The sequence below is a fragment of the Aythya ferina genome (genome assembly GCF_964211825.1).
Source record: "Aythya ferina genome assembly, chromosome: 7".
Lineage (NCBI taxonomy): Eukaryota > Metazoa > Chordata > Aves > Anseriformes > Anatidae > Aythya > Aythya ferina.
The window spans coordinates 20680111-20695106 of record NC_140302.1 but is presented as its reverse complement, the minus strand read 5'-3'; the positions used below and the strand labels follow the sequence as shown (position 1 = coordinate 20695106).

The following is a 14996-nucleotide window of genomic DNA, read 5'->3' as shown; positions in this document are numbered from 1 at the left end:
TGGATCTATGATGCTTTGAACATTCTTAATGCAACCTTCATGGGTCATCACTCAAACAAAGCTGGATTTCTCCTCCTTTTCTGAATATTACTGATGCATGAGGAAATACAGATTTGGTTAAGCTTTGGCTCCTTAAATTAGAAATGTATGTGCGCCTTGTAGTCTGTTGAGTTAGAGGTGCTTGTACCTGTGGGCTTTCAGAGATATGTATAATTGATCCCGCACTGAAGTGGAAAAAAACACATTTGACTTAGAGAGTAAATGGAAACAATCGTCAGCCTCTGTGGGGACTACATTTAGATAAGTTCTCCTAGCAGCAGGCTACAACCCAGCATGCTTTTGCTCTTGGGACATGGTATCTTTTCTTAGAAGCTATTAATAGTATGAAGCACTATCTAGTGCTTCTTACAACATGATTTTCCACTGCCACCACCCCAAATAAAGGTTCTTATTCCAGTGATCACTTGTGGGTAAGTGAAAGCACACCAGACAAGAGAGCTGCTGCACAACAGGTGGCTTTCCTTTCCCAGGACCTATGCTCCCAAAGTATTCATCATCAAGCCACCTGTAACTCTATGGACTGTCTTGCAGCACATTTCACAGTTTCAGCCCTATGGCTATGCCAAGAAGCCCTTTATCTTCTGCCATAACCAGGGACACCTTTCCACCCCCCCCCCCTCCAAATTTACTTTATTTATTGTCCATTTTTTTCTGCTCTGGTAAGGCTTTAAAGATGCCCTTCTACTGTTTTCCAAGGTCATGTCCTTTAGAAAGTCTCGATGTTAGTTTCAGCTACTGTTTGCAGTCTAAGTCTAAGCTTAGTAGTAGTAAAAAGGGAGGACTTCTAAGAAGCCTATCTTCTGGTCACCTACTTGAGCCATGGCTTTGCAGTAGTTAAGATAAGTGATATAAAAATGTATTTGTCGGTCAAATGTGATGTACTTTGACAGAGTTTTTTCTGTTTATCACAAGAGAAAACTCTGTGCACAATGAAGCATGGTGCCAGGGCATCATGGCCAGTGATGTGCTTGTACCTCAGCTCAAAGCCAGCCAGCACAGCAGCGCAGTGCTGCCTTGCTAATGCACTTTTTTTTCTTGGCACTGTTCTCCAATGTCAGGGGACAGGCCTGAACAAAATTTCAATGTGAATTGTGATTTCAAGTTACTGCTACCTTGAAAACTTACCTTCGTAAGTTGCAGCTGAAGGTGGTATTACTTGTGCTAGGTCACTCAATTCTGCTTTCACCTACGGCCATGTTGTTATAGCAAAGCCCCTCCTGCATGTGTATGTTTTAAATTTACAAAGCACTTCAGATTCCTTTGACATGCTAGGCAACTATTTTCTCTGGTGATTTTATTGTTTTACATACAATATATAAAACATATGGAGAACATGCCATTAGCAAGCCAATTCATATTTCCATAATAGCATCACTAAAACCTATGCACATGTGTTGCAGGTCACACATGTGAATAGTCTTTAATCACATGCCTGTCTACAGGACCAAGCATCTACATAACACTTCTTTGGCTTCATGCTGTGATCATGCTGCGATTCCTTGAGTTTTTCACAGCAAGTAAAGAACTCAAATTATAGCAGCCTTTGGTGAAAACAGGAACAGTGCAGATTCTATCCTTCACAGTAGAACTTCTCTAAATAAGCTATTGCATGATTTATTTATTTTTATGTTAACACGCATTTCTACTAGCTTGTTACCTTTTTATCACTCTATGAATAAATAATTCGTCAAATTAGATGGGCAATGCTCTGAACAAGCACATTCATCCTCTCAAAATATTAGCCAGAGATCTCTTCAAATTGTAGTTATTCAGTAACTGAAAAATAGGTAATATATCACTTACCTCAAGCAGATTAGCAAAGTTCTTCCATTTATTCGTAAGGTACTCCTGAACCACCTTTTCATGCTGAGAAGAAAAGTTCTGGCAATCAGCAGAACATGAGAAGAATGGGGTAGGCTGACTGCTCTAAGTTAAAGAACTTTATTTACCAATACAGATCCAAGCCTACTATTATTTCTTGTTCCAAGAATTTTCATTACTAGAGAACAAAAATGAGGCAAACATTTACAGAAAGAGAAGGGGTCTAGATGAAATCCCTGATATTGCTGTTTAGCATTAGAATGCAATCAGTGCTGAAGATGAAGGAACACACTTCACGGTACAGGTGCTATTCTGGATGTTGGTCGCCAATTGGACAGCCAATTCTGGATGCTGTAGCATAGATAGCTTCTGAAACCATTTCATACATGAAATATGAAACCTATGACATAATTAATATACAATGCTATACAGCAGGGTTTACAGTAAATAGTAGAAAATCTGTTATTTTCAGCTACCCTAGTGCTGAACATCAGAACAAGTGTTATTTTTTGCAATGGTAAAATACATCAAGCCTGATGACGGTTGATTTGTTCACATGAACCAGATTTTCAAGATACTCTGTTGAATTTTGCAGCTCCTGTGGAATTAGGTAAGTAGCCCCTCATATAACAAGAAAATCATTTATTTCTTACAATGGTTCATGCATTATCTGTCTCAGAAGATACCATTAGATCAGCTGTTCAAAGCCATTTTCCTGCCCAGAGTTCTTCATGTGTAATAAGATGGTTTAAAAATCATAGATCAGCAAAGCACAGGAGCAATGCTGAACTTCCTGAGACCACTTCTCAAGATGTTCAGGAATCTCCATGTTGGGTGCAGCATAAGGATACAAAGATGAACGTACAGGATACTCTCTTTGTCTGCATCGCTTTTAGTACTTTAGAGGGAGAAGCATTAGAATAAAACATATTTTAGAAAGCAGTAAAACACAAATTATACTATTTTGAGAAGAACATGATCAGAAAATATAAAGGAAGAATACTGGCTAGTAACAAGGTCTGACAGGTCTACAGATGTCCTAGAACATTTAAATCTGTAAAGGCTACTGACAAGAGGACTGGAAGTCTGCAGAGGCACTGGCACACACACATTATGCATCTTCAGTCACCAAAGGACGAAATTAAATTCAAGGAATTTAAAATTTCTCCATACCTGGTATTAAGGACAGCGCTTTTTATCAATAGGTTGATTATTGTAATTATTTTTCATATCTATAAATGTACTTACTGTATTTTTTGTGTAGTCCACAAAAGGACAGAACTCCACCTATGAATAGTTTAGAAAAGATGGACAGAATGTTTTTGAGTATGTTTTCTCTTCCTGTGTTAGTTTAATGGGATAGATGCCAATGCTTTTATGAATTATGAATGCAGCAGTCTTTTTTCCAAATGAAGATGTTGGAAGTCTGCCACTGGAACGAGGTGCTCATATTACAGATTGCCAGCAAATTTCTGTTTCTTTAATGAAAACTAGATTACTAAATCACTTTTCTCCCCCCCTCCCCCCCCAAAAAATAATAAAAAATCACCTATAGATGTTGCACAGCACATGCTCCTCTATAATAATAATAATAAAAAAATGAAACAGGATATAAAACAATTTGAATCACAGTTCTATTAACAGGGAAATTCATAAGCTACACCCCAATGTAAATAGCTGTTTGTATACCACCTACCTGCAGCTCTGGCTCCAGAAAGGACTTACAGATTCCTCCTTCAATAAATCATAATCAGGACTGATGACTGATTATGCATTTGTTACTAGACCTTTGCATGTTTTTCCTGTAATGATTCTTTTTTTAGCTGCCTGAAACAAAGTAAATCTTTAATTTAATCAGCAACACTTTTTAATCATTCCCCCCCCCCCCGGAAATTTTGTTTGAAGAATCATTGTTCCCTACTTAGGAGCAGAATTTTGCAGAATTTTGCAGCTAAGTACCATTCAACGAATTTCTGTTTCATAAATATTGTAGAAGCATTAAGCAGTTTTTCCTTTTTTCTTTTTTTTTTCCTTGATTGAACACATTTAACAGAAGGGAAATTATTTTTAAGGCCAGGGAGTATGACTTTATACAAAGCTTATATAATAACATATTCCAAATATTTGGAGGTGAAATATTCAACAAGAAAAAGCTTCAAAGTAGAGCCAGATAAGCTGCACTCCTCCTGTTACACAGGCTCTCATAGCAGCAAATATCATCACATAACTGCTCTTTGCCTGTGTATCAGCAAACTGCAGCATTGCTAACAAATCTAAGCTAGTCATGGAAAATGTGTTTCACTTAATCATACGTACATATTGCAAAATAGTATATACACCTTCACATTTTGAGTTCACAGGAAGTTATCATCTTCTTTCTGCCAGCATCTAGAAGAATTTTACAAGAGGATGCAAAATGCTTATTGTCTCAGATCATTTTAATCAGCAATCCTTTCTATTATTTCCTAAACTGAAACATCTCAGCTCTCATGCAGCGGTATTACAGATTTCACCTCAGACAAAAAACACGACTTTTCCTGAATAGCATCTCTTCCTCCATTGTTTTTCTTCTCAATAACTCAGTATGTGTATATATTTTGCAGATGGAGTGCCAAATCCAGTCAACTTTAGTGCTTGGCAGGCTTTGCACCCATGAAAATGGTAATGCTCCCTATGACATTAATGAGAACAAAATTAGGCTATTTAAGTATGTTCTGCTTTTTCTATAAGGTGAAACATTTCTGCATTCCATTTTCATTTTTGTGTTTCTGTGAGTTGATAGTACACTTACTTCCCTGACTGAGCCATAAATCTAGCAAAGGTTTTTATTGAAGTATTATTAAAAATTAGAGAAAAGTCAGATAAAACCAGAGATTTTTTTATTGCACAAAATAAATTATATAGAAACAATGCAACAAAACAACTCGAATGTAGGCTGCACAACAGATGTTACAACATGAATATATTTATTGCTTTGAGAAAGGAGCAATTCAGTGCTAGTAAGCAGATTAGTTATACTTCTTGCTCATCTAGATTTTTTTAATAAAATTAATCCAACTGGGCTAGAGGCATCTTGCAGCACATGGGTCATACCAAATTGCAATTTGTTATCAGTGGTTATAAAGGTGCTGTGAACATTCTTGACATTAGTATGAAGAACTCCATTTAACATCACTGGTAATGAAACTTACAAGTAGTTACATAATTATAAATACTACATATCAATCATATTTAATACACAAGATTCGAATAGGTCCATTTACAGGGTTTGCATGAGCTACTGCTCTAAAATAAACCTTTTTTACAAATGTAGATGCATCTTCAAACATACACACTTCACTCTGCACCAAAAGGCAGTACCACAGCTTTTTGCCAAAATAGACATTAGTGCCAGCACTTCATTTACCTAATTGTTAAATTGCTCTCTAGTGCTAACTCAGTTATAGGCATCTCATTTTTTCCAGGGCCACAACTCAGTTTCTAATTATGTCAGCATGTATGAAAAAACATTCCTTTGGTAGAACTAGATAAAATTTACAATGTGTTTAAACTCTTTGAAATGCAAAGTATTTGGTTCTTCGGGCGACACAAGACTGCAATACTGGTATTGCATTCATAGCTCAAATGGATTTAAGTTTTCAAAATGCTACTTTGTGGACCCTGAGATGTTGACCCCCAATGAATCCATACGTAAATCAGCTCTTAACAAAAGTTATAAATATGTACAATATTCAAATAATAAAACACATTAGAAACTGATCACTCACAGATCTTTGTGAAGCATGCGTATTAATAAGATACTGTCATGACAAATATTCATAGTTTAAGTGAAATTCTCCCCTTATTTCACAATTCTGCAAGTATTTATTCAGCTGTGTTCATAACACTGAAACTACTGCTAGTGTATACATTGAATGTTGCAAAATTTATTTACTTACAGGAAGGTTAATATAATAAGCTTAAATTTAAACAATATGAGTTAGACGTTGAACAAGCCAACCATGAAAGAAATTTCAGTGAGGAAGTGGGACATCTGGGCCATTTCGATTCTTAGCTACAATGAGAACTACACAAAGTAACTCCACTGAAGACTTTGACCACTGAGAAGACCCTGTAGAATCCCACTGAAACAAGTAAATAAAATTTAGACCGTACATCAATAACTACAAACAAATGTGGTCACCAGTTTCCACTAATACTCCAATAAAATTATCTGTTTTGATCTTTTTTTTTTTTTTTTTGAACCTGTAAATCCACTATATTGAGTCAAAATAAAGTTAAGGATGAGGTTTTGAATTGCCTCAAAATGTTACAAGAAATTAGTTATTCTGGATTAAAAAACCAAAACAAACAAAAAAAATGTACACTATTTGTACAAATGCTCAAACTTTAGTGATGCAATCAAATTCCATGCATGTACCTGGCAGTAGTTTCCTTTGGAGGAAAATTATTAAACTTGTCTAATCTGGCACATTTTTCATCTGGGGGAACCGCATTTTAAATATCATCTGTAAATTTTTGTCACTGTTTTATATAAATGTTCATAAGCATAAGAAGATATAACTGAATAACCACATATGCCCCCAAACATCTATTAAAACACAAACACCACAGAAATCTGCTAGTATTTTTATAATTATTATGAAGTAGAAATGATCTAAGGTAGGATGAAGCTAGTATCAAAGATGAAAAACAGCACCACCAATCTATATTTTGCCAACAGGTTTCTGATTGGACAGAATATGTGATAGCAGAGTTACATCCATTTCATTAAGTTCAGGTAAGAAATGCATTTAGCCCAGCTGTACTAACTATACAGCTTCACACAGAATAACATTCCATAAATCAACAGAAAATGCATCTGAGCACAACAAATAAAAATATGTAAGTGATTCTCTAAGCAGCATTTTGTTTTTTTTTTTTTTTTTTTTCCAAAACATTAACATAGATAGATATTGGACTGATTAAATATCTACAAGTGCTTTTCCTTTACAAAAATACATATACTCTTAATAGTAGGATAGACTGTCATTAACAATGACCTGTGTTTTTTCACTTCAATTTGAATGATTTATAAGCTAAATTTTACAACCACAAAAAGGTTTATTTGTAATATGATGTTATCACTTTTGACAAAAAGCTTAAAACATTTTATATTTTAAAACAAATTAGCAACATAACAACACAATATGTTCTATGAGCTCCTAAGTACTGTGAGGGCTGTTATATTAAAAACCAATAGCTACTGATCAAATGCAAGGAAGCATTAGAACATTATTACTGCTCACCATAGGCTCCTTTCTTATCATAACTTGGATCACAGCTTATATAAGGACACTTAGGCCCCCATCCCAAAGAAAATCCATTGAGACTAACTCTATAGCATCTATTCAGGAGCCTGGAATATCCAACAATTCAGGCTCTGCATTTAAAAACAAACAAACAAAAAAGGCAAAATAACCTTCCTGTCAACAGTTAAGTCTGCAATAAGGGAAAAAATGATGCACTGCTTCATGCTTATTTTAAGAAGCACGTATTTGAGAAAAATACTACTACTGGTAAGTTTTTAGAATTAAATATTTCAGTCAGCTAAATAATTAACTTGCCCTATAACTTTCCAGTTTAGTTATTCACTATTCTGGAAAAGGAAGTTAGGGTATTTAGATTTCTTTATTGTATTTTATACTGCACAAGTAAAATAATTGACTTCTTGCTAATCAATGGTCTCATGTTGAGGACAGCAATGCCATTTGCTAAAAAAATATCTATAAAAATCTGTAAAACACAATATTTTCTGATTATCTTCCAAGTCTGTCCTTTCCACCCTCCAAAATATCACTGAACTACAACTAGAAAACCCAAAAGTAGCTTGGTGAATATTTTGTGCTTCGGAAGGTTTACAGGATTGACAGCACACCAAAGTATTTGATTAGTTCACAGGCCAGGTATAGCAGACACATCAGTAATGCAAGCATTTGTGCTCTTTTTGAACGTTAACTATACTCAGAGAGTTACTCTAGGTCTATTAACTTTAGTCCCGTTTTTATTTTTTAGTTTGTTTTGGAAACTTCTAGGTATGCCTGACCCCTTGAGTGGGTGACAGACACAGTCACCACCAGGGAGTTCTGCTGGACCAGCTCCAGACGTAGCTCTCCACCACTGCACTCCAGTGCCTAATTCCAAGTCAGTTTCTGGGCGGCTTACCTTTGGTATTAAATAAGTCCTTTAGAACTATTAGGCAATCAGATTATCCATAAAAATAATTTGTTTGTTTTTTAAGGAAACTTTTTTTGGTGAACAAACTAAGTATCTGACAACAAAGAATATTTTAAAATCAATTAGTTATGTTACATTTTTCAGTAAAAAAGGGGGCAAGTTTCATTTTACTGCATCAAAATTCATGAGACAACAGCAAGAATGTCTATTTACTCAACATGCTATAATACAAAACACAATTTTAGGAGTAGAATACCATCATAAAATATGTGCCTCTCACTTTGATAATAAACATCTTTATTACAACTTCATTTGTAACACAAACCTCAGTATGTTAACTAGCAGCACAAATGTTTTACTGTTGCAGCAATCTTCTATCTGATACAACAACCGACCCTTAACCCTTATTTTGCCATCCACTCACAATCACGAAAAAGGAAAATGCACAATAACTACTTCTGTTCATCTCACCCTGTTATCTGTCGCATTGTTAAACCTTATTAGATTTTTTTTTTCTAAAAATACACATTATTTCAAATAAAACTACATTGTATGGTTTAGATAAACATGCAAATTCCAACTAATGCCTCTGTTTGGCTAAAATTAATGTGATTAGAAAAAAAAATCCACTTGTAGACACCTTTCATTCCAAAATGTCTCCTCCACCCTGAGTCTACCGAAACAGCTCTCTGGTTCTGTACAGGTACAAAAGGTAGCCTGAGCTTTTCCACCAGCCTACAGAGTTCTTCCATTTCATTGCCACACACCAGCACTGCATGGATTTAAACTGTTTGCTAGAGAACAAAACAACATCCTTTTTAACTGTGTTAGCAAGCTACCTAACTTCAGAAGATGTATATCACATAACTTGGGTGGAAGAATCTCTTAATAGATTTCCTATTCTGAAATATGATGTTTTTACCTGATCTATGGGCAGTATAGTAGTGGAAAAACAAAACATAAACAGGTAGATCTGCTTACAAAGAAAAAATATTACAAGTCTTTTGGAGGACATCCCTACAAAAGGACATTTCAACTGAGGCCTGAAGACTAGACTCCCCATACATCATAAAACTAGTAGCTGGACAGTCGGAAGCTTTTCACATTTCCTTTAGCGTGAATCAAACTCCTTGAATCTTGGAATCCATCCTGGAACAAGCTCCAGTGATCCTTCCTCAAACAAACTTCTCTAGCTGAATACCTCATGGAAGCATTATCTCATTCAAATTGGGTATAAAAGATTCAAAATGCAGAACTGTGAACATTTTGGTGAAATCCAGGAGAGACTAACTTAATTCCAAAAGAAACCATGAATTTCTTTGGCATTGAGCATTAGCTTTTTTTAATGTGAGGGTGGAACCTGCTTCTAACTTGTTCTAAGTGGAGATGCAGCGTATCACCTGCTGGCTCTCAGAGCTAGAAAACTGACGCTGTGGAGCTTTTCTGGACTCAGTTCAGGTGTGCTCTCTGTCCAAAAAGGTGCTGCCGTAACAATCAGCAATTTGGTATCTGTACTGCAAAAGGAGGTCTGTCACATAGTCTAGGTTTGTTTTGCTTTGCTCTCTTCTGCAAACTCTTTTAATAGTGGCTCTTCAGAGAATCTCCATCCTGTTCAGTCTTAGCTATGAAACTATTTTTATACTACAAGACCAGAAGATTTGTGGGGTTGTAACTGTGAAGGGACATGCCACACATTCTTCCATCTTAGTAGTGGTTGTACCTACGTGATTGTCCCTTTGTAAGGGCAAATTAATTATCAAATTAACCTTTTATAATTATTCACTTTCTTCAACACTTGCATTCAGCTTGTCTAGGTTAAGTAAAGAAATTGGACCACACTCTTGATTTAAGCATCTCTACAATGTTTATATACTTGCTGTGGATAGGAACATGTCTTAACAGCTTTGGGTCTTTTCCAGAATAAAAATGAGTTTGATTATTCTATGTTTTTGACCAGTATTTTATGCAGCCCCTCTATAAACAGGACTCAGTATGTTTATTTTGTGACTTAAGATTGGTTTTGAACAATTGTCTATTCTACAGAATTTCTACCAGCTGTAGTACCTGGCAGAGCTGGAGACTATTCCTTCTGTTGCAAGCAAAAGGAACAATACAATTTAGTGATTGGTTCAATTAAAGATTAAACACTAGCACTTTCTGTTATTTTAGAAAGCAGCAGAGAAATTCTTTACTTCTCTTACAAAGCCATGCCTAAAAATTACACATAGAATAGATGAGATGGGAACTGTACACCATCACTTCACCTGCAGTGGAGAAGAGAGTCTAGCTTATGCCTAAAAGCAATGTGATAATCTCTTCTCCTACAGATATACTGGAACTGTTTTTGATAACTGCAGAAGAGAAAAGTAGAGTCAAATCTTTGGAGCCTAGGAGAAAAAAAGATCAAGACTCAAAATTCAAGGTCACCTCACACAGAAAATAAAATAATTTAATTATAAAGGTATTCTTTTCATATAGTTTCTACTGAGACAGAAAAAAACTGACAGAACATTTATTTTTCTGCTTGTTTCACATGAAAGAAGGCTTCTCAATACAGAAGAATTATGAAATACTCTTGCTGAAAATATTAAGACCATTGATAAGATACAGAAGGAAGTATTACCCTGCCAAATGCAAATAATGGTTTTAAAATATATTCTGTATTACTAATCAGGCACTTTATATAACATTTTCGGTAAAGTCAAAATAATACTTTTCATATATATATATTTTTATTTCATATATTATTATTTTTTGCATAATAGCTGCAAGCTAGCTGAGTATGCCCAATATACTTAGAGTGCTGCATACTGCTAGGACCCAAATCCCAGAAGCACTCATGTAAGCAGTTAAGTACAGCAGTGATGAGTTACTTAAGATTATTGTAGGAATCTTATTTGGTATTTCATCCAAATAAAAATGTGTTTTCAAAGACTAGGCCCTTAGCTAGGAGCACTGTAGCAAGGCGTGATGGAAAATACATTTCTTGATTATTGAATTCTATACTGTTTGAGATTTTATACGATCTCACTTGTAAATTCTAGCTAGTTCGTTACTAGACAAATGCAGCATACAGCTATGCCCAATGAAAAGTTGCTTAAAACTTTCATTAATGTGTTACTCAAAACAAAAGCAGAGAATTTTTCTCTTTCAGGAAAAAAAAAAAAGCACCAAAGATATAAATAAGAGACAGCAAGGTTAGGTAGTAGTGTCGAATTTTTTAGGTCTTCTGCAGCTAGGTACTGACAATATGGGAAAGCCTAAGAAAAACAGTTGCAGCAACACTTCTTTTATTCTTTACAAACATGCAGTGGTGACTCTGTGTCATGGAAATGTTCAGAAAGTGTGCACTGTATACAGTAATCTGCTCTGTGATGGAATATGGTGCAGTTCTAGTAGAACGGTTACTACTTGTTCCACTTACTCCATCTTTGGCACACATGAATCTGTACATGCATTCTCATATCCCTGTGTTGTTCAGGTATTTTTAATTGGCACAAATGAATCAAATATGCCTATCTGTAGACACATGGCACATACGTACTATACAGAAGAGAATTTTCCTGTAAAAAAAAGGCGATGCCTGTGTTATACAAGCTGCCCAGTTTAGATATGTATTTCACTGGCACTTCACTGCTACAAAAACTATTAAAGTAGAACAGCACTCAGACGCTGTGCCATCAAATCAGAAATGCATAAATTGTAGGTAGTTGGCTAGATTATATGCATTTAGAAGCATTTAAGGCCATAATTCTCAGCTGGGAACATTAAATCATATCTGTCTGTATTTTCCATACTTAAAATGAAGATTTGCCTTCTGTAAACTAGCTTTAAGTTAGTTTACAGAAGGCAAAAATACCATGAATTAACAGTATCTGATTTTGATCAAGACAAATTCATGGTTCTCTGAATTGTGAATACAGACAGTTGGTAGACATCAAATCTTCTATTGGGATGTCATTCAGAAGACATCAAAGTAGTCAAATTTCAAGGGTCCTGCTCACTAGATGAAAACTTCTGTGTAAGACAACTGAAAATAGATTACAATTAATTTGTTGTTCTTTTTCTTTTTCCACATCAAATCTGTTCAAACTCGTTAAAACAGCAAGAGCAATTCTTGAGAAAAAAAAAAATTGTCCCCCAAACCAAGCAGAAATTATGCTTACGAGTAGTATTGTTTCATGATAAACTGAAACAGCCATTTTATGTTAGGTGAATCTACAGTGAAAATTCTGGTATAAAAACACGTGAAATATATAAAAAACTGTAAGGTGTCATTTGCATGTGCATGTAAATATTTACAAATAATATCTTATTTATACCATATAAAACAATTGTATATACTAAAGGTAACAATGACTTGCAATTAGAATGCATGCTCTGATCTGACAGGCTGCTCCATGAGGAGGACCTCCATGCACACAAAGAACTTTTTCTCTGCCAAGGAGCAGTGCCCTCCCTATATTGAGTCTCTTCTCGCTTCTGTCAAGCAGCAGCACATCATACACCGTATGGACAAAAAGATGACCACTTCCTGCAGCCAGCACGTGGCCCTGTTTCCATCCACAGGGTGGGCGAAGCAGTGCCTGTACCAGTCAGCACGTTATACCTGCAGAAAGGAGCAGCAGCTTCCTGAACGTTTTGCTTCCCTAGGTTCACTGGCATCTGCACAATATGTGCAACCTTGACCTGCAATGGCAGGTTTCCTAAACAGATTGCTACTGACAGCATCTTTATTTCTGCATTTCATACAGGCTTTGGAGTGCAACGGCAGGACTTAGCCTAACTATGTATGGATTCCTCAGGTCAGCAACGTTAGAACTCCTGCAAACACTAAGGGGGCCAGATTTAATCCACAACATCCATGCTTCTCCTACAGAAACATACTAAAGTACATGAATATACATTTAAAAAGGAGTTACAGCCTTGCATCTATCTTTTATACCTGATCCCAAGGTTTTCAAGATAGAATTTTCACTTTGTCCTAAGTACGACTAGGCTTCTGAAAAGTTGATTTGGTTCTTTTCTGTTGTATGCAAAAAGCATAGGAAAGTAAATAGCTATCTACAATACTAGCAGGTGTGTATGAAGTAGAAATTATATAAAGGTACTGAACTACAGATATCTCCACAGAATTTGAAGTAAAAAATCTCATTTGATTTTTAAGCAGAGCAAAGACAATGGAAGACTACAGGAAACATGCATTACTGTGCTCCCTGCAACATTACCAGAGACCTCAATAAACATTCTATACTTCAACAATTTTCCTTGCAATACCTAAGGCAACAATCACTCTTCTATCCAGCACTACCAGATCTTAGGAAAAAACAATGATCTGAACAATTATTTTGGTCAGACTGCTTATCTTCAGTATTGCATTGCCTCTAATTTTATGTAAATAGTTTTATGACGTGACTTCAACTAGTGAAAAATTTCTACAATGAATTCTAAGTCCCGGATAGTCACAAGAGATATATAATGTAATTAAAGCTATGTTATTTTTTCTTAGCATGTCCTTCACCCAATCTTAAAAGGAAGTGCTTACCATGAAGTGCAATAACTATGTGTAAATTTTGCCTTGGCTGTAACCCGACAGTGAAATTTGTTTCATAGATAAATTATTTTAACCTCATTTTTATGAAGGCTTTATTAGAAGAAATGTAACCTGACCAGAAGCCATTTTCCAAAAATAGCTGTATCCCATATTCCAATCTTTAGGGTAGCCATAGAAAAGTGCAATCACAAAGGCTGCTATGCTTTTAAGCAATATTGGCAGAGTCTATTTAGACAATTTAAAATTACTTTTTTCAATTATCATGTTAAACATCTCTTGTTAAGGGTAATTAATCTTCATTCACTACAAAAGAACTCTTGCACACTCATGAGCGAGCTATACCTGGACCCATGAGAAGCTTATCAAGAAAAAGGTAGTGGCACAATCACCACTTTTCTAAATATATTTTCTATACAAAATATCTTCAAGGTATAATCCTTAGCTATTTGTACAGTACTCTATGATTTAAACAACAATATTCAGTAAAATAGTAAGTGTGTGAAACTGCAACACCACATGGAATGAGCACTTTGCCATTTTGCTAGTGTAATCAATATTAGGACCAGAAAAATTTTCTAACACACAAGCAAAAATATTCCAAAGTTTTTGAATCTTGACTGTACACTTCATGATTTTGGCTATGATTTGCAGCACACTTGTAAAATTCACAAATATCTTATGCACATTTCAGTAGCAGAATGGCACTTGGCTTGCTCTAATAGAAACAACAAAGATGCAACTGACAATTTTAAGAAAGACAATGTCCTTATTTGCATGCTGAAAATCTGGTTGTGTCCCCCTAATCCAGGCACATCCATTCATTGTGCAATCTGTCGATGGGTAAACAAATAGTGCAGGATTCATCTCAGTGGGATCTGGCCCTTTGGTCTAACCGAAGTCAATTCTAGGTCGATACTGAAGTACCATAGGATAAGACTAAAAACAAAAGCAAGAGAAAAACAACAGACAAGAATAACATGAAGATACAATTCACAAAAAATACTAAGGAAATGCAATTAAAGTTAGCTTTAAGAATAGCCAGAGCTTATCCCTATGACACATATATATAAATAAAACTGATTGCAATATATATGAAATAATTCTATACATTTCAACAATTAATGCCATAGCTGTACTTCAAATCTATACCTTATCTCAAAGTAAACTATAATTATTTGTTATAAATATGAAATTCATATATCCGAGTTTTATGTATTTCATGATTTTTATGTTTTATGACACATACTGGAATGTTCAAATCCTCTTATGCCTTCGTTGCTGATACAATCCTAAAATTTTATACTTTGTAAAACAAGATCTATCTATAGATGATGTATAGTGTGAT

At 35.3% G+C, this 14996-nt stretch overlaps 1 protein-coding gene across 5 annotated transcripts in view; it reads right to left on the bottom strand.

Moving 5' to 3' along the window:
- Positions 1-4738: 4738 nt before the first annotated feature.
- PCGF5 (polycomb group ring finger 5) overlaps positions 4739-14996 on the bottom strand; it is a 102155-nt gene continuing 91897 nt past the window's right edge. For all 5 annotated transcript variants that reach the window (XM_084525667.1, XM_084525669.1, XM_084525666.1 and 2 more), the window contains one exon: positions 4739-14587. In XM_084525667.1, the coding sequence (XP_084381793.1) occupies positions 14540-14587 (48 nt within the window). In that variant the 3' untranslated portion in view covers positions 4739-14539. The remainder of the gene's footprint in view (positions 14588-14996) is intronic.